General features: G+C 47.8%; 7 protein-coding genes across 7 annotated transcripts; 3 read left to right on the top strand and 4 right to left on the bottom strand.

Annotated features, from left to right (window-relative positions):
- Positions 1–189: 189 nt before the first annotated feature.
- FSST1_007772 (xylose isomerase-like protein) lies at positions 190–1,212 on the top strand (the record flags this gene model as incomplete). Its single annotated transcript, XM_083224589.1, has 1 exon — positions 190–1,212. The coding sequence occupies one exon, from the start codon at positions 190–192 to the stop codon at positions 1,210–1,212; it is 1,023 nt and encodes a 340-aa protein (XP_083083733.1).
- A 100-nt stretch (positions 1,213–1,312) lies between these two features.
- Positions 1,313–2,230, bottom strand: FSST1_007771 (shikimate dehydrogenase family protein; the record flags this gene model as incomplete). The annotated part of the gene is made up of 1 exon (XM_083224588.1): positions 1,313–2,230. One exon carries the CDS (start codon positions 2,228–2,230, stop codon positions 1,313–1,315), a length of 918 nt encoding a protein of 305 aa, XP_083083732.1.
- Positions 2,231–2,808: 578 nt separating this feature from the next.
- FSST1_007770 (C2H2 type zinc-finger-domain-containing protein) lies at positions 2,809–3,840 on the bottom strand (the record flags this gene model as incomplete). The annotated part of the gene is made up of 2 exons (XM_083224587.1): positions 2,809–3,700; positions 3,752–3,840. The coding sequence occupies 2 exons, from the start codon at positions 3,838–3,840 to the stop codon at positions 2,809–2,811; spliced, it is 981 nt and encodes a 326-aa protein (XP_083083731.1).
- A 427-nt stretch (positions 3,841–4,267) lies between these two features.
- FSST1_007769 (ABC-2 type transporter-domain-containing protein) lies at positions 4,268–8,958 on the bottom strand (the record flags this gene model as incomplete). Its single annotated transcript, XM_083224586.1, has 6 exons — positions 4,268–5,020; positions 5,068–5,969; positions 6,019–6,725; positions 6,773–7,402; positions 7,457–8,190; positions 8,254–8,958. 6 exons carry the CDS (start codon positions 8,956–8,958, stop codon positions 4,268–4,270), a joined length of 4,431 nt encoding a protein of 1,476 aa, XP_083083730.1.
- Positions 8,959–10,613: 1,655 nt separating this feature from the next.
- FSST1_007768 (PLC-like phosphodiesterase) lies at positions 10,614–12,497 on the bottom strand (the record flags this gene model as incomplete). The annotated part of the gene is made up of 1 exon (XM_083224585.1): positions 10,614–12,497. One exon carries the CDS (start codon positions 12,495–12,497, stop codon positions 10,614–10,616), a length of 1,884 nt encoding a protein of 627 aa, XP_083083729.1.
- Positions 12,498–13,145: 648 nt separating this feature from the next.
- On the top strand, positions 13,146–16,155 carry FSST1_007767 (glutathione S-transferase family protein; the record flags this gene model as incomplete). Its single annotated transcript, XM_083224584.1, has 2 exons — positions 13,146–13,940; positions 14,224–16,155. 2 exons carry the CDS (start codon positions 13,146–13,148, stop codon positions 16,153–16,155), a joined length of 2,727 nt encoding a protein of 908 aa, XP_083083728.1.
- A 680-nt stretch (positions 16,156–16,835) lies between these two features.
- On the top strand, positions 16,836–18,437 carry FSST1_007766 (WSC domain-containing protein; the record flags this gene model as incomplete). Its single annotated transcript, XM_083224583.1, has 1 exon — positions 16,836–18,437. One exon carries the CDS (start codon positions 16,836–16,838, stop codon positions 18,435–18,437), a length of 1,602 nt encoding a protein of 533 aa, XP_083083727.1.
- Positions 18,438–19,082: the final 645 nt, after the last annotated feature.

Raw genomic sequence — 19,082 nt, 5'->3', positions numbered from 1 at the left:
CGAGATGGCGGATCAAAATTAGTAGCTGATACTTAACTAGACAGACATATCCGAGGCCCAATTTTGCCGGAACAGCATTCAGCCGCCCTCGTCATGATATCACCTCTCCAATAACACAATACCGGCCGTTACGAAAAGTTGTCAAAGCTCAAGTATTAAGAATTAACATCATTCCAACATCTAACAAAAATGGCTACATACCGTCCCGCTATCTTATCAGTTTCACTTGGTCGAGCATGGGTACATGAGTTTGCTGAGAAAGCAAAGCAGGCTTCAACCCAAGGATTCCAAGGTATCGAAGTCTTTTACGAAGATCTCGAATATGAGGCAAAGAGACTACACAATGTTGAGTCTCCAAGTAACGATCAGATACTGTCGGCAGCATCCAGTATTCGACAGCTACTGGGCGAGTTGAATCTCACAGTCATTGGTCTCCAGCCCTTCCTATTTTACGAGGGCCTGTTGGATCGTGAGCAACACGCCCGACTGATCGAAAAGATTAAATTCTGGTTCAAAATTGCTGCACGTCTGGGGACCAACACGATCCAAATCCCAGCCAACTTCCTCCCGGCTGATCAACTTACCGGGGACATGGATGCCATTGTCGGCGATTTGGTGGAGCTGGCCGATCTGGGACTCAACCAAGACCCTCCAATCCGTTTCGCATATGAAGCTTTGTGCTGGAGTACGCATGTTGACACCTGGGAGAAGTCATGGGAAGTAGCCCAGAAGGTCAACAGGTCCAACTTTGGCCTGTGTCTCGACACCTTCAATATTGCTGGGCGTGTTTGGGGTGACCCTGCCTCACCAACAGGCATGACACCTAATGCGGACCAAGACATGGAAGAGTCTCTCAAAAGACTTGTTCGAGATGACAATTTGGACAAGGTGTTCTACATCCAGGTTGTTGATGCGGAGAGAATGGAGTCGCCTCTGGTCAAGGGCCACCCATTCCACGTGGATGGAAACCCTGCAAGGATGAATTGGTCTCGGAATGCCCGAGCCTTTATGTACGAGGAAGACCGTGGTGCTTATCTTCCTGTAGAGAAGATTGCCAAGGTATTGATTCACGATATGAAATACAAGGGATATGTCTCTATGGAGCTCTTCTCAAGAACAATGTCCGAGGAAGGGAAAGATGTGCCACAGAAGCATGCCGAGAGAGGCATCAAGTCTTGGAACAAGCTTGTTGAGCGACTCCAATTGAACTGAAAGACTTACTATACAGAGTTAAAGAAGTGTTCAAGGATATATAGAGCACAATATAGTATCGAGGATGATAGAAACCTTGGCTTGGTGGGTACTTCAAAGACTAGAAATTAATGCCAGCACTACTCTCTGCTCCCGCCATGAGAACCTTCCATGCTCCTTCCTTATCAAGTTTCTTAGCCTTCTCAGGCCCGGCCCAAAGCCTCCACTGTTCCTCAATCTGATACCCGATAACGTGAGTTCCTTCAACAGTTGGCCATCCTTTTTCCTCTGCGAGCTTGATCATTCTGGTACGTCTGGGCTTGAAGCACATATCAAGTAGGACGCCCTTTTCCGGACGGGAAAGGAACTCCTCGAGAGAGGCCTTGACAGCGAGTTCTTCGGGAGTCTTGGGTTCGAGATCAGGAACCGTGCCAACGACGTAGTATGGAGTCTCAAGATTTTGAGCATCGCCCTCTTTGACATGAACGATTTTGGGGATGGGCGAAAGCTTCTGTGAATCTTTCACAAGATCTTCCACTTCCTGGACATCGCGGTTCAGCACATAGATAACCGATGATTTGAAGTAAGAGTTCAACGCATAGACAGCAGCTCGACTCGCACCTCCTGCACCAACTATCAGAGCTGGCTTGTTCAGAACAGGTACACCAGCCTGATCTCCCTTCTCAAGTAAGCAACCTTTGATTCCGCGCCAGTCTGTATTGGTTCCATGCAGTGTCTTAGGATCTTCCCAATCACGATAGACGTTATTGCAAGCACCAATGGTGGTGGAAAGGTCATCTAAGACGTCAAGACGAGGGAGGATGGTGTTCTTATAGGGCATTGTGACAACCAGACCCGCCGTAGTATCCTTTCTCGAGAGTTCCATCAGATCATCGAGAGTGGCACACTCAGTGGCGTAAAAGGTCCATGGAAGGCCAAGAGACTGTGCGATGTGGTTGTGCATGGGCGGAGCGATGGAATGGCCAACACCAATGCCTACAAGGTGTAGGGTGCGACTTTCTTGGTTTTCGGCGGCCATTTTTTATGGATAATATGAGTTATTTCGATTAGTTGTTCAAGTTTCTGTACAAAGAGTTGGTAGTCTGTGCCATATCATGTGTTTATCTCACTTTCTACGCGGGCAATTCTTCTGCCGGCCTCACCACTAACTGGAGACAACCCCGCAATTTAGTGGTCAAACACTATTCCCCCTCATTTTTTAGCGACGGACCCGCCTGGAGCGCCTGAACTGCCTGAGCCATCGCACCCATACACTGGAAGCAGTCACGACAACTGGTAAATTGAGTGTCAAGTCAACATAATAAGTGACAACTACAGGTAATACATCCATCACAGCGGCAATACCATGGAAGAGATTAGCCAATCCCTCAACGCGTTATACAGTTTGTCAACAATGAACATTTATTGAGCTAGAAGGGTATAGGCATGTCTGATTGACATCCACCCTTGCTACTGTCTAATAAGCATCAGGCTTGTTTTTGCATAGCGATAATTTGCGCATAACCCTTTTGCGTCTTTCAATGCTTTCATCATCTGATCGGGCTTAGTTGCAGCTACGAAAATGTTACACTGGGCTCTTTCTGCGTCGAAAGTCCTTCAGCCATTCTTTGGACCTGGGACATCATTCTGGAAGGTCTTCATCATGGTCTTGTTATTGACCCTCTCTGTCTTGAGTCGCATCTTTCTTTCTGACCGTCGCGCCGTGTCCATCTCCTTCTTTCTCTGTAGCAAGAAGCTACGCTGTTCTGAAGATGCCAGATGTATCAAGCTTTGCTGGTCTCTGACGCTTAGTCTGGCAAGTTGAGACGCCAAGGCTGCATCCTTCCTATCCTTTGTTGTGAGAGCATCCGACGACACATTTTCGGGTAGAGTAGCTTGGCTATCTTCGTTCTGTGCATCGTCCTCGGTCTTTTGTCGATGCGGTTGCTTAGGTGCTGGGGCTGTACGATGCGATAGTAGTTTTCCAGATGACAGTCTAAGGGTCTCGCCGTCGATGGCAACGCCGTTTTCCGTTTCGTATTTCTTCAGTCCCTCGAGATCGTAGAATTCCAACATCTCGTCTGACATTTCGATTCTGCAATGGCCTTTACCCACCATATGTTGCTGGATGCCTTGAACGGTACGGCTTCTCGTTCCACAATAGATGCACTCGCGGTAGGTATTGATGACGAAGTGGAGGTACCAGATTAATGTCTCCAAGTCCACACTCAAGTGATCCTCATACGGGATCCGAAGACTGTGTGCCGTCTTCATGTGCTGGATGTTGTCATCGAAGCTTTCGTTATTTTGGGTGCAGATAACGCATTTTTCGGGCTCGAACTCTAGTAGTTCATCGTCGGGGACTTCATCTGACGTTTCAGTATCGCTACCTGATGGTTGTTCATGTGAACCGTCCGTGACCTGTGTCTGGCTGGTGTAGGTGTCGTCGTCGTCAATTGTTTCGTCGATCAATCCTGAAGCGACCGCGCGCTGTCTCAAAGCTGCTATACTTGGGTAGAATTAGTATTCCGTCGACAATGATGGTAGAATAGACACTTACTGCGATTCACTTTTCGCGTGTAGTCTGTGCTCTGAACTATTGTCAAACGACACATCGCAGAGTGAACAGGTCGGTTTTGTGGATGTCATAGTTATTCGTTCAGTATTGTTCAAAGAAAATGTGGATGATAATAGAAGGTCTCGCTTTGAAAGGGGGTTTAGACTTATATGCACTTTTCAGGCCTTATCTGGCTGACGTATTGAAGCTTCCACAACTATCTAGGTACCTGGAGATTGCAAGGAAACTGCGTGACTCATTTGCCGGGCGGGGGTTTGGTCTGATTGGGAAGGAAGCTGTATTCATCATTATCATGCATGCGGGCGGGGATCAATCAGTGAGTAATCAGTGGCAAACTACCATGCACATCCCATAGTCAGGCATTTTGCATCAACATTGCTGATAGTCATTATTCTTATAAGTCAGGTGATATCATATCAATTGGCTTCGACGACGACAGAATAAGAGATGACATTAGTTTAAATTATACCAACTACACGATTAACTGATACCCATGCATCAAGCCTTCTTCTTCTTTCCCAAATTCCACTTCTTAACCCGGAAAGCATAATAAGACAAAACAGCAATAAAGATGTTGAATGCGATGTACGCCCAAACAAGACCATAATTACGCCATCTCTCACCCCAGTAGATCTTGCTTCCAGCCAAGAACTGATCCGCATTAACAAGCGAGCAGTACTGGCAATCCTGCGTAGCGCCAGGATTCTGTAGCTTTCCTGGTGCCTGTGTCAAGTATGCCTCCATGTACTCACCACATGTCTGACCAGAAGGTGGGTTAAACGTTGCCGTCTCGTCTTCCGAACACTCAATGGGACGACCAGCCAATACGGTGGCCGCAATACCACCGAGCCAGTACGTGAAGGGACTGACACGATACATGAACATCCAGAAGCCAGGAAGAGACGAAGGAGGTTGAAGAATACCACAGAAAGTCAAACTCATGAGAACCAAGAGCGTGCCGATAGAAGCCGCGGTAAGTGCGTTGGGAAGCGCCGCAATTGTCATCTGCGCAAACGAGCTTGCGTACAGCATGAGCTGGATCATGAACAAGAGTACGAGACCTTGACGGGCCGACCCTTGTATACCAATAACAGGGTAGTAAAATGCGCCAAACATGAGAATACCAGTGACAATCTGGTAAGGAACCTCAACAACAACGTTGGCGATCATAAAGGCCTTCCAAGAGTATGCCTTGCTGGGGCGCTCTCGGACTTCGTATAGCTCACGCTGAGTGATGAAATGAGGGTGGATCTACACAATATTAGTAAGGCATATAACAATGCTTGTCTGAGACTTACTTGTTGAACCACAGCAGTGAAGACAGTGACAATCATAAAGACAGAGAACAAGATATTCTGCATGCCGGCAAACGTGGAGTTGGCGTTAAAGAACGAGAAGCCGATAAAGAGACCGGAGACTGTGCAGAGGACCATCTTTGCCATGATGTAGTTTGGCATTCTCCAGTATTGTTGGAAGACTCTGATGGTGACTTCGCGGAGCTGAGCCATAAAAGGCATTGCGAATTCCGATTGACTGGCGGCATCGTTCGCGACTGCCTTTGATGACATGGCTGAATGGATCCTGTCGATTTCAGCCTCAACGTCTACTCGCTCTTGGCTTGCCTTCCAAGCAGTATGCCAGTCTTCTCCTTTGGAGCTTTTAGCGTTGTTGACTATCTCAAGCATCCATTCAGCTGGGTTTTCATCATCGCCACAGATTCGGGCTCCCTGTCTCTCAAAGTAGTCCAGAAGAGTACGTGAGTTTCTGCCAACATCGCCAAAATAGACAGTTCTGCCTCCTTGTGCAAGGAAGAGGAGTCGATCAAACTCTTGGAACAAGATAGCACTGGGTTGATGGACAGTACAAAGAATAGCCTGCCCCGCGTCTGTCAACTTGCGAAGGAAGGCAACGATGGCCCAAGAACTCTGGGAGTCCAAACCACTTGTTGGCTCGTCGAGGAAAAGAAGAAGCTTTGGCTTAGCAGCGAGCTCGACTCCAATCGTGAGAAGCTTGCGCTGTTCAACATTAAGGCCTTCACCAGGGACACCCACAACGGCGCTGGCGAAGTCCCTCATGTTGAGCATGTCGATGACTTTCTCAACCCACTCTTGCTTCTCCTTAGTGCTAACAGTGCTTGGCTGGCGGAGCATAGCGCTGAATCGCAAACTTTCGCGAACAGTGGATGTCTCAAGATGAAGATCTGTTTGATGTTAACGATGAACTAGGTAAAAGATGGATGTAAGACTGACCTTGTTGTTGAACGTAACCTGTTTTCCTTTGGAAACTTGCGTCCAGTGGCTTACCATTGACAAACATGTCTCCTGTAATAACACCCATACTAGTTCTTTGAGCCAGAACGTCGAGAAGGGTCGTCTTTCCAGCGCCACTGACACCCATCAGAGCTGTAAGAGTACCAGGCTTGACCCAGCCAGTGACATGATCCAAAAGTCGACGTGGCTCTCCCTTGATATCAATGTCATACACGACATCCTTCCAAGTGAAAACATCGGTTTGAGGCTCAAGAGCGGTAGTGGTGTCAGTTCCTTGCGCATTCTTCTCAGGCACAGCAAGCTCCTCGTTCATGGCACTTCGATCCGCTCCAGATTGCAGGTGGGCGGGAACGTGGCCACGCTGGAAGACGAGTACTTCAGCCTTGCTGGATGTCTTTGAGTTTATCTCAGTGGCTGTAAAGTACAGTGCCATGAAGAAGACAAGGAACGCCAGCAGGATACCAAAGTTGCGCCAGACATGAGAGTAATAGTATTCGTAGTTCGTCTCGATGAAGCTATCACCACTTACTGTCCGTTGGCCGGCCACAGCTCCAACTGTTGAACAGATCCATGAATCACCGATCAGTTGAGGATATGCAGGGATGAAAGATGAGCACTCAAAGTCTCGGCCATGGAACTCGTTAGATACCAGGATCTCGAAGGCGTAGTAAATGGGGTTAATCCATCTAACAAATGTTAATAACAATAGTAAAGAGACTGCTTGTGTGCTTACCTGATCCAGCCAAACCAATCAACCATTTGTGGTACATGAATCATGAAACCTGTGTAAATCACAAGAGCCAGAATCATGATGCCTGCCAGCGTCATGGCTTGCGAAACCGTCTTGGTGATAGCTGCCAAGGTACGGAAGATGGCTGACATGACAAATGTGGAGATGAACGAGATGAGGAAGTAGAGGAAGAAGGGGCCAGGTTCTCGACGGAGTCCCGAGAGGAAGTAGAGGATGATATTGAAGACAGTTGCGGTAACAAACTTGATAGGTATATCAGCCACGATACCAGAGATGGCTTCAGTTGCAGGATGGTAGAAGGCGTAAGATGCATGTTTCTCAACGATAGGGCGTTGCGAGTACAGATTGTTGATTTCGGAAATGGCTGCAAAGCCGTTGATCAGAATACCCATAAAGAGCACTGCTCCCTTGGAGTAGAAGCTGTCAGTATCATCGTTTGTGCCATAGTATACGGAACCTATAATAAGGGCCATGATCATCTGCGTTATAGTGTGTGTGGCGGTTGCGGCGATATCGTTCCAGATTCGCTGGTAAGCTCGTTTGGTGGTCAGGCGAATTTGTGTTGAGAGGTTGATGATATATGGCGACTTGCGTGGGACGCGCTTCTCTTGACTGGACACATATCGTCAGCATGCTTGTCGTGGATGTCATCTGGGTGGCACTTACATGAGGTTCTTGCGCTCTCGCATCGGAGCCATGGCCGCGGACCGGTCATTGACTTGATACTTGCCCTGATACTGTTCAATCTCTTCTCGCAGTGTCTTGTACTCTGGTGAATTGTGCCAATACCTCTCGAACTCTTCCGCAGTACGGGGAACAATCTTCTCCATTCCTGGTCGGGGCTGTCTCTCTTGAGGATTGGTGGCAGAGGTCAGAAAGTCACCCACGGTCTGGCGTTGAGGGCATTGCCAGCCCATCTTCTCGAAATAGGTCTTTGCCTTGTTCGCTGGGCCGAAATAAATTTGTCGACCCTCGTAGAGGACCACGGCCTTGTCGAACAGGTCGTAAATGGCTTGACTGGCTTGATAGATGGCCAGCGCGTTGGCAGATCCGGTGTAATCGGACGCCAAACGAATGGATGCGGCAAACTTCAAGGCAGTAGCCGAGTCCAAACCACGAGTGCTGTTATCCCAAGCAGCCATGGGAGATTGCGCCAGCATCATTTCGGCGATACTGACACGTTTGCGTTCTCCTCCCGAGACACCACGAATGAAATCGTTGCCGACCATTGTATTGTATGTGTGAGTCAGGCCACAAACCGCCATGACAATCTTAGTGGCACTCTTGCAAGCTTCATTGCGAGTCAACCCAATAACTGTCTTGGAGTTCGAGGGCATGCGACATGCCGCTGCGAATTCGAGCGTTTGGCCGACGGTCAGATATGGGAAATGCTTGTCAACCTATCAAGGAGATGTGTCAGTAAAGCTTCGATTGACATGATCGGATATGTCCTAGTCTCTTACCTCTTGGTTGTACTCTGTTTCGCCCTTGAATTCTTTTATCATGTCTTTTTGGGAGATGCCATTGTAGGTAATGATGGACTGCTGACCGATGCTGAGGCCTTCAAGCTCTCCGGTCATGGTCTTGAGTAGTGTCGAGCATCCGGAACCTGGGCGACCGAGGACGATAAGAGTCTCACCTCCCTGGAGAAGGCCATCAAATCGGTGAAGTATCGTTTTTGGCTCCTTCTTGCCCGACTTGAGGTACTGTACAATACGCAACGGTCCCAGTAACACATCACTGAGAGTCTTTTGTAGCTGCAAAGCCGCTCCAGTGCCGGAAACACTGAGGTCTTTGAAAGCAACGCCTGCACTCTTTGGTCCTACGCCGGCTTCTTGCAATCGGTGCATAAAGGATGGCAACCATTTTGAGAGGTCAAAAGCTTTGTTTGTCGGGTCCAGTGCAGGGTCTCGTTCTTCGATGTCTGGCTCCGTCGGTGTGAAACTGGATGTGCTTTGTCTGCGTTGTTGTGAAATTCCGGTAGCAAGCCTGTGAAGTTCAAGACGATCTTGCTCATCCATGATGATTGTATTGGCTCGCGAGATGTTTGAGGGCCGGCCGTAGGTGCTACCAGTGGAGTATTGGGGATCATGGCTCGAGTGATTAGATGTTGATCCATTTTCGTGGCCTGAGTCTGGCAGGCTTTCCGTGGACTGTTGAGAAGCCATACTGATGGAGTGTATAGCAATTGATTGAAAATATTTTGATACCAGGATGCAACGAGTACAATTGACAATCTCTGGTGCGATGGGTGTTATTATTATTATTATGGCATGGGAGCGTGTTGGTTGCCAAGCAATTTAAGTAAACTCATTTTCAGCTGAAAGCAGTTTGACTTTAAGCCTGTCAGCAGGAATGATAACAACATCTTCACAAGCCTACCAGCTAACCCGAGACCCAAGGTTTAAAACTTGTGATGCAGACGGGTTCAATCCCCCGGGGGCTGCCATTGGTACATTTCTGGATCGGATGTTGGGTTTGCTCACATGCTTTGCTCGGCTGGGGAGACTCTGACGTTTTTGTCGGGTGTTGGTTCTACCTACTGTGGCTGCGAGGGCATCATTACTCAAATTTAACACTAGTTTCAGTGGGCTTAGTTAGTGCGAAAACGGCTTGTCGGAAGCGTGGGAAGAACCGAGCGAGCCGGGCACTATTCGCGGATCCGTTGAAAAGTCACATCATGGTATCTTTCGTCTTTGTCGTATTCATTCGGATCAGAAAACAGCATGTGAAAGATATTGACAGGGTACAATGCATGCTTGCAGCTGATCGTCAGAAATGATTGCGATCCTGTATCAGATGCTATGTTTGAGCTCCCTGATAGAGTCTCCCTGACAGTGTTTTGGATAAACTCACAACGGCAAGATATTCCAATCAGACAGTGTCATTTAAGGTATCCTGAGTTTGAGATGTGTCAAAGTCGACCCACACCAACAATCTGATCGTGAATTAAATTTTTTTGTTCCCGTTAGTGTCGATCTCCAACCGTCACTCAAAGTGAATTAAGCTCTAGACGTTAAACCGCACAACAACAACAGCAGAGGCGTCTCAAAATTGATCAATGGTCTTGGAGAATATGCTTTACCTTCTTGATGACAAAATGAAAAGGTGTTATCAGACTGTGGCTTCGCATCGCTGAAATCAGTGCTTCGTCAGGCTTCCTTGGGTTAGCTGTAGGGTAACATCTCTGGATTTGAATCATGATACATGAGATGAGGAATGCTAGGCCGTGACACACTACGATTCTATTGGCTCGACTACGAAGTAGCCGGCAACGGGAATAAAATGTCGCTAAATTTCTGTAAACTGACCATTGATCGGCGATGCCCTACCCGGAATTTCTCGGCTAGGTTTTTTTTTGTCTTCTAATAATTTGTTATTGACTTATCACCCGGATAATTCCCACACATACCATCTGGTTGCCTGCGTCGTCTATGCCGTGTCTAGACTAATTGTCCATACTTAGTAAGGAATCCTAGGGAGCAATTTGCCATTAGAACTGTTTGCACTGCGTCCCTTCAAAAGTCACCCTGCTTAAAAACTCCTGATAATAATATTGGGTGTAATATTTATACAAATGCTTGGAAGGTTTTATTAAGATTCGGTGTCATGTTTGTTTTGCATAGTATAATTCAGATATTAAACCAAATAGTGCAAAGAAAGCTATGAACACGACATTGGTGAGAGGGTATGTTTATAGACTGGCAGTATTACAGATAACAATGTATATTAGTGATGAACACGACATTGGTGAGAGGGTATGTTTATAGACTGGCAGTATTACAGATAACAATGTATATTAGTGACAAACCAGTAGCTGGTTCTAGCTTGTAGAAGCTTCCCTCAATGTAACCTTCACCAAGAGAATTCCTTTGCTCGGCATGCCATCCTTATCCAGTAGCCTAAGGAACCGATACCCAAGCCTCAGTCGATCCAGACGCACACATGCCCATGCAGCCATAACGTCTGGACCAGGAACATCATTCATGACTCGAAACGAGAGGAAGGATAGCTCAGTCACTACACCATCAACGTTGAGAAACTCGATTGTTTCTTCGTTGAAATTCGGGCTCGTTCCCTTGCTCTTACATGTCTGTCCACTGTAGCCAACTTGCTTCGTCTTTTCCGGACTCTGGTCTTCCTCAGTCATAGCTGAGAAGGCATTAGATTCCGTGTGGAAACCGATTTTGACATAAGGAATGAATTTGGCGGGATCATCGGTGCTCTTCAAGAGTGGCAGGTTCTGAGCCGCTACCACTGTGATGGCTAGCCTCTCCAACGTCTTGCTCGGGATTGAGACATCATCGTCGTTTGAAAGGCCGTCATGACAGTATCCTCGTGGCTTCAGGACATAGCCGTCCGAGCCCATGAACATGCCCTCGTTAAGTATCATGCCCAGATCCCAGGACTGCCAATTGAGCGCAACTACTTGTACGCCTGCCCGCCAAAATGCGACTGGATCGTAATTGGATGAATCGAAGCGCATACCATGTGGGTAGGTGCGCATGAGGTATCGTCTGTTGTGCGAGAACAGGGCCTTGGGTAGCCTTCGCTGGATTGCGAATGCTGCGTCCTCAGAGAGTGAAAATATGTGGTTTGGCATCGCAGCCTCCGGTTCATCGAGCGACTTGAAGCTGATTCCACGTGTATGAATACCCAAACGGCTTAAACGTGTTGTGATCTTGGGTGCCTTGACCTTTTTGGTCTTCTTCTCGTTTCCTTCTGTGACAACTTCGAGCATACTCCCGTCATCTGAGGCCTCACTCTCAGCCTTGTCCTCAGGGACGTACTTGACCTTGATGAGGATCTTGTTTCTTAGTTCATGAGGCGAAGGTAAGTGCTCGGGATCGCATTCGGGTTCCTCGAGAAGATAGTCGTCCCACGTTTCCTTCATGATGTCCACCATTTTGTTTTGCTGTAGGGGACTGCAATGCACTTCCAGGCTGACAATGAGTGGCAGTTCAGAGGTAGTGAATGCATACTCTCGGACAGTTTCGCAGACATCGCGGAAGGAAACCTGTTTGGTCATGGTAAACCCGTGAAGAACTCGCGGCTCTGCATGGATACAATCTCCAAGTCTGTCATCAAAGGTTTTACCATCGGGGTCGACGGGATCGAACTTGTTCATTGCCCATCGGCCAAACTTGATGAATGCTTTCTCCCTGAAACCAATCTTTTTGTGCTCGGTACTGATTCCGTCTTGATTCTCATCGTCATCTTCAAATCCGGGTTTCCACTTCTCCTCACCGTCCCAAACATCAATCTCAATGCACCTACAGCCTCGCAACAATGCATCCTTGTATGCTTCGGCGCTCGAGTCGCTGGAAAGCTGGTTGCCGGTCAGGTAAGTGTTGTGGCTTGAGCTGATGAAGTAGTTGTTCAATGGCCAGGAGAAGTCTTGAGTGGCCGCCATCTCTAAGATGTTACCACATGGTGATGTGAGATATTTGATCAGTTCATGCAGATTTAGTTCTTCCTGGTCGGCAAGGTAGGCAGCCAGACCATTGGGGTTTTCAGCCTGAACGTGATGCATGAAAAGGCCGATCTGGTCACGACGCCATTTTCCATCAGCTCCAGCGTATCTGTTGAATATCTGAGTAAAGTAAGTCAGGAATGATTCCTCAAGAATCTCTTCGATGCCATTGCGTTGACCACTTGGGTGGCCGCCACCAGCTCTATAACGACTCAATGGGAATTCAGTTGCCATTTTGAAAAGATGATTGTGTTTGAGATGTTGAGGAAAAGAAAGAAGAGTCGGAGAAGGAAAGTGTTGAACTGAAAACTTGAATTTCATGCTATGCGCCAAGATATATAATCAGAATCAATAGCCTGCCATTTAGATAGAGTCATGGCCATCTCATGGACCCTGCGTTGCGGGTCAGAGATGTTAATACGGGAAGACGAATGAAAGCTGTTCAATCATGACTGTGGATCTAATAGTCTTTAGTAGAGCCCTTGGCAAACGGCATGTTGTTTCCATCTTGGCTTTTCAGTCTAATGAATGCATGATTTGTTCTCATTTTGAGATTATTAGAGGCTTTCAATATCTGTTGACAATTCAAATATCATTTCGGAGTACACATTACTGTCACCAACTACCTAAAATCCCCACTAACTCAAACCTGCTTCCCCAATTGGCCACGTATCTAAATCTCTGAACACTAGAGGGGAAGCAGAAAATAAACAGACCAGACACTGGTTGACCGTTGGAAAAAGTGACCAACTTATTTTGCCTGTCTGCCGATAGTCTAAAACTTTTCCGTGGTTCCAAGACATGCACACATTAGTCTACAGACTGCGCCTCAAGAAAACATCCTTTCTCCTCATCATCCATTTTTGACATTCTCAATCCACCATGGAGTCAAACAAGATCACGTTCTATGACATTACACCTCGCTCTCCCGTGGAGAAGAACGCATATGCCCCAAACCCTTGGAAAGCTAGGTTTGCACTCAACTTCAAGGGCGCTCCGTACTCAACGATATGGGTGGCTCTCCCGGACGTAGCGAAAACGCGCACCAGCCTCAACGTGCCAGCAGGTCGTCAATTCGCCGACGGTAAAGACTTTCATACTTTGCCCATCATCCAAGACTCTACCACTGGTGCTTTGGTGGGGGACTCGTTCGACATTGCGCTATACCTCAATAAAACATACTCGGGCGGGGGTGATCTGTTCCCGCCTCAAAAGCTCGACTTCGACTTTGAGCATCCTTACATTCTCATACCTTTGTCAGAATGCAACGATAAAGAATTCCCTGACTATGCAAAGTTCAACATGAACATTGACGCAGCATTCACTGCCCACCTTCAGCTTGGTGTCCAGGGCATGCCATTTGAACCCGCTACGGAAGAGGAGAGCAAGGCTGAGTTTGTGAGACGTGCTGGAGTTTCAGGGTGGGACGACTTCGTGCTCAGTGATGAAGCGCGAGCCAAGTTACTAGAGTCTCTCGAGAAGATGTTAGGCGATCTGGCAGTGCTTTTTTCAAGGGACACCAACGGACCCTTCCTTCTTGGGCAACAAGTCAGTTACGCCGATATGATCGTTGGCGCTTGGTTGCGCATGATGAGTATCACTTTTCCGGAGGAGGACTGGAAGCAAGTTGTGACTTGTCATCAAGGCGTTTTTGGTAAACTGCATGATGCACTGAAAGTATTCGCAGATGTAGAATAGCTAGTGTATGCACAACCACCAACAATATGCCAAGACCGATAGTTACAGAACATGGCGTACACCTCTTTCAGCTTCTGACGCCAATCCAATCACATTGCATTCAGTCGTGTCTTTTATGTAAGGGAATTGTATTGTTAATGCTTAATTCGACGCGAGGCTCACAGGGCTCAAATGGCCTACAAGACAGGTTCCCTTTGTCTTCTAGACCACCTCTTCTCAACTTATTTATACCCCTTGCAGGGCTCTGTAGACAACTCAGTAGGTATGCAATTTTGATTTCTTATATCAAGATAAGCACAGCAATTCAACCATGTCTTTCGAGATTTATACAGGTGCTTGGACCGACTGGTCACGAGGTAAAGTTCTAGGCGCAACTCTCACCCTATCATCGAGGGACGCCAGCCTTCTCCTCGCCTTCATCGCAGCCTTCGTGACAGTCGTTGCAATTAGGCTCTGGCTCATTGTTGCTTTTACCACTCACCAGTTCTCTGCCGCTGGCGGAAAGCATGATGGACTTTATTATCAGCGGCAAGTCATTCTTCGCAACATCAAATCCGCGCCAGCAGCTGCATGGTTGTTTCTCCAACAAGCGTGGCACTGGCGCGGAATTGCTGGGTCTGCCTTCGCTAGGACACTCCCGTTGGCATTGTTTTGTATTATCTACTCTGCGGGCTTCGCCATTCTCGCTGTCTTCTCCTCTCAGATATCAGACTCAGCTTCTGTTTATCGGCTTTTACAAAGTCCGAACTGCGGCTTCCAGATGCCTGACGACGTGTATCAAAAGGCAACGCTTGACAATCAGAGAGCTGCCCTCTATTCCAAGGAATGTTACGGCAATACGTCTTCTCCAATTTGCGATACTCTACCTACAAGAAGGTTGGATTGGGCCAATTCATCAACTGAGTGCCCATTTGGGGGAAGGGTCTGCCTCGATGTGTCTGCTTTCAAAATGGAGAGTGGCATGATTGACACGCACCACGATTTGGGACTCAACAACCCCCAGAAGAACAGGCTGAAATACAAGAGGCAGACAACTTGCTCTCCTCTAGATACTGGCAACTTTACCCAATACGTAAATGGTTCAGAAGCGGAATCGCTGGGCTGGCCAGACAACGTGTTGATCAGATACTTTTATGGTAAAAACATGAACGGCGACATTAATCACACATACACATACAACACATTTGGACGGAATATCAATGTTGGGTACTCGACTTGGACATACTTCTACCCTGACAACAGGGTCTGGCAGCCCATAGACGATCTTTTAGTACCCAGTACAGACTTGACAATAATGTTCATCGCACCTAACTCAGTCATTTATCTAAGACCCAACGATGACCCGGTATTCGCTGCTTCGATTAGAACAAGTGCCCAGGGGGTGACTGGCTACCTTCCTTATCGCTGGGTGAGCCCAATTGCTTGTGTCGACCAACATCAGATATGCAATCCCAACAACGAGAAGTGCACCCCGTTACTGAATCGCCATCGCCTTGTCGAGAGTGCCATGGAAGACTCTATGGCATTAAATGTCGCACAAATTGTCACTGCACAACTACTCAAGCATGTGCTAGGTGAATCGAGTCCATTTTACCACACAATCTGGACCCGGACCCAAAGCTTTCTTCGTGCCCAGGAAAAAGTGGCCGGTATCACTGGCCAACAACTGCCATCGAACCAGTGGGAGATAGAGATGGGCGCTCTGTTCGACGACACGCTTGCAAATCTACAGTACCATATGATGGAATATGCAGCTGGCTCTTCAGCGCCTACGCTAATCAACCTGACAAAGCCGTGGGATAACTCATCGACGAACACTGCATGGCATATTGCCTACAAGAATATGTGTTACAATCAGAGAACAAAGGAGACTCAGGGAACTCTAAACTTTTCCATTCTAGGTCTCGGCTTGCTATTCGGTATTGGGTTGTATATCATAGTGCTCTCCTTCATTCTTGAATTCCTAATGGCCTGGATACAGACGTGGTTAGGTCGAGGGGTATTGAGAGCAAGGAGATGGGAGAGAGATGGTACATTGCAGCAAATGAGACTGCTGTATGAGATTCAAGGTTCAGGAGATTGGAAGGGGACCACTGAGGATTTTCCATGTACTGTGTCAGGCGAATATTTTGATCATGACGAGGAAGTCATTTCGACTACGCCTGTTCAAGTACGCCGGACCGACTCTTCATGAGGGATTTTCCATCGCAGGTATGAGACTTTGCGTCTCGGCGGAAACGATTCGATGCAGCATGTTTACAAACAGATTGTTTACATTCAAATTGACTCTTTTTCTGGTATGTAATTACTTCGTAATTTAAAAATAAATCGAAGACTAAGGTATTGTCATTTGCGTTGTCTCGAATACAAATTACTCCAGAATGCCGAGACTCGGTGAACAAAGCTAGCATTCTTCCAGTCTCGAAATGCTTGGAATTCGGATTAATCTCACATTAGAAGATGAAAAGCAGATCAATCTCCCAGACGTTGGAAAATTCGGGTAGACTCAGGGGCCACCCCTTGTTAACTGTGGGGTGAGACAAGTCGAGTCAGCATCTACATTCTTGGTTTGCCTCGCTGGAACTTCATGTCTCAATTGTCATAGTCTTGACCTTCCGAACATCACGAACTGTAACAAACTGTCTAATTCAGTGAGATGTTTGGAATTGTCGCAAATGAACGATAGGGGCAAACTTGGATCCCATACCAAAAGGTGAGTGATCGAATCGCATATAAGGAGGACTTGGTTCCCCCCAATTCAAATTATTCTCATCATCAAACAACTCTCACACTCTTCATTCACTCACTCCTCTACTCTCTTAAGAGTTTAATACAATCGTTAATTCAAGCATTCGTTCTACTGCAATTTTCAAGATGCGTTACACCGATATCCTCGCCCTGGCCATGGGCAATGTGGTCGCCGCTCAGGGATTCACAACCACTCGCTTCGCCAACACCACCACTGCAGGTTTCGAGACTGAGACTGCCACTTCTGGTACCGTTACCATTGGTACCGAGACCACTGGCACTGAGACCACCGCTGCTTCCACCAGCACTGCTGCTGGAGGCATCGGAAACCCAGATGGCTTCAACTTCCTTGGCTGCTTCTCTGACAATGGTTTCCCCGGATTCTCTCTGGCCTACTCCAGCGAGGATAACGATGCCGACGAATGTGCTGAGGCATGTGCTGGCTCCAACTACTTCGGTTTGAACGATGAGAGCTGTTACTGCAGTAGCGAGTTTGACTTTGCGTCAGCCACCGCTGTCAGCAGCGATCAGTGTGACATTATCTGCCCAGGCGATGACTCAGTCAACTGTGGTGGCCGCACCTCCAACTCTCGAATTATGCGCCGCCAGAGCATTGACATCGACATTCTCCTCTCCATCTACATCGCCATCGGTGTCAACCCCGGTGAGACCGAGACCGTTGTCAACACCGACTTCATCACTGAGACTCTGCCTGCTTCCACCACCACCGCTACAGTTACCTTCACCGAGAGTGGCGAGGTTGCTACCAAGACCGTTACAACTGTTCTGCCTGTCATCCCTACCAGTGTCATCATTATCTGCTACGGCAACTACTGTGCTCCTCAAGTCCACTGCCCTACCTGCACCAAGTGGCAGGTAGTTTGTGAGGACGACCTTTGTGCGCCTCGCGAATGTTACGATGACACATGGAACAAGCTCAAGATCTGCAAGAACGGAAGCTGCTACTACTCTGACTACAAGAACGAGGAGTGTAACCAGAAGATCACCTGCCACGGATCCAGCTGCAAGATTGACTATTCTGTTGACCACGCCCGCAAGTTTGTCTGTGACGTTGAGGAGGATCGCTACTACTTCGACCAGTGCAAGGACGACTGCTACAGCTACGAGAAGTGCTCTCACGGAGAGTGCGAGCCCGTTTACCCTCCTGTCAGCTCTCCCAAGCCCGTCTACCCTCCTAAGCCTATCACCCCTGGCAAGCCTCCTGTTGTTGTTGTCCCTGAGCCTAAGCCTGAGCACCCCGTCAAGCCTGAGCACCCTGTCAAGCCTGAGCACCCCGTCAAGCCTGAACACCCCGTCAAGCCTGAGCACCCCGTCAAGCCTGAGCACCCCGTCAAGCCTGAGCACCCCGTCAAGCCTGAGCACCCCGTCAAGCCCGAGCACCCCGTCAAGCCCGAGCACCCTATTGCTCCTGAGCACCCCGTCAAGCCCGAGCACCCCGTCAAGCCTGAGGCCCCCAAGCCTGGCAAGCCTGTCGAGCCTGAGCACCCTGCTCCTCCCGCTAAGCAGCCCGAGCACCCTGCTCCTCCTGCTAAGGAACCTGAGCATCCTGCTCCTCCTGCCAAGCAGCCTGAGGCTCCTAAGACTGAGCAGCCCGAGACTGAGCACCCTGAGACCGGAAAGCCTGAGGTTCCTGTTGTCACCGCTGGTGCTGCCAAGTCCTTCGCCGGCTTGGCCGCTGCCATCGCTGGTTTCGCTTTCGTCCTGTAGAATCTTCCTTCTTGTGTTAGAGTTTCATGGTACCTTGGCATTGCATTTTGGAGCATAACTGTTCTTAGCATTGATCGTTTGGGTTCCTATTCTAGGACTCTTGTCCAGTATTAGCATTCACGTACATTCTTCAGTTCTTTAGTATCAGGGCCATATTTGCCGGACTAGAGTTGCTTGTTCTTTCTTCAGTGGCGGATTATTAGGGGATAGAGATTATTTAATACACTTCAAAGTTCATCTTACTATCATCGTTCACTCGCTTTTTTTTTACTGACTTCTAATTGATGTAGCTAATGTCTCGTGCAGATTGATTGGGGACTTTGTCCACATGCAATTAGATTGACAACTAGACACCTGAAAGTGTTAATATTAGTTAAGGTACATACAGATAGTCAACGATGTCGCTGTAAATCTAATCCAAATTTTGTCACAAACAAAGGTAAGGTTCCAATTAAAGAATGCGACTTCCGTCAAGTTCAGCATTGATGCGAGGTTATAAGTCAACGATCTAGTGTGTAGCAGAAGAATCAGCCTCGTAAGTCTTAGGATACAAAAATAACTAGTCTAAGAACCGTAGTCTAAGGAGCATAAAGTACCCTACTAATTTCGTCTTATATACTTCTAGCAGTCAATGTTTCTCGTGCC

This window comes from Fusarium sambucinum, chromosome II (assembly GCF_050947815.1).
Source record: "Fusarium sambucinum isolate potato_lamoka chromosome II, whole genome shotgun sequence".
Classification (NCBI taxonomy): domain Eukaryota; kingdom Fungi; phylum Ascomycota; class Sordariomycetes; order Hypocreales; family Nectriaceae; genus Fusarium; species Fusarium sambucinum.
This window is presented reverse-complemented; position numbering and strand designations above follow the sequence as displayed.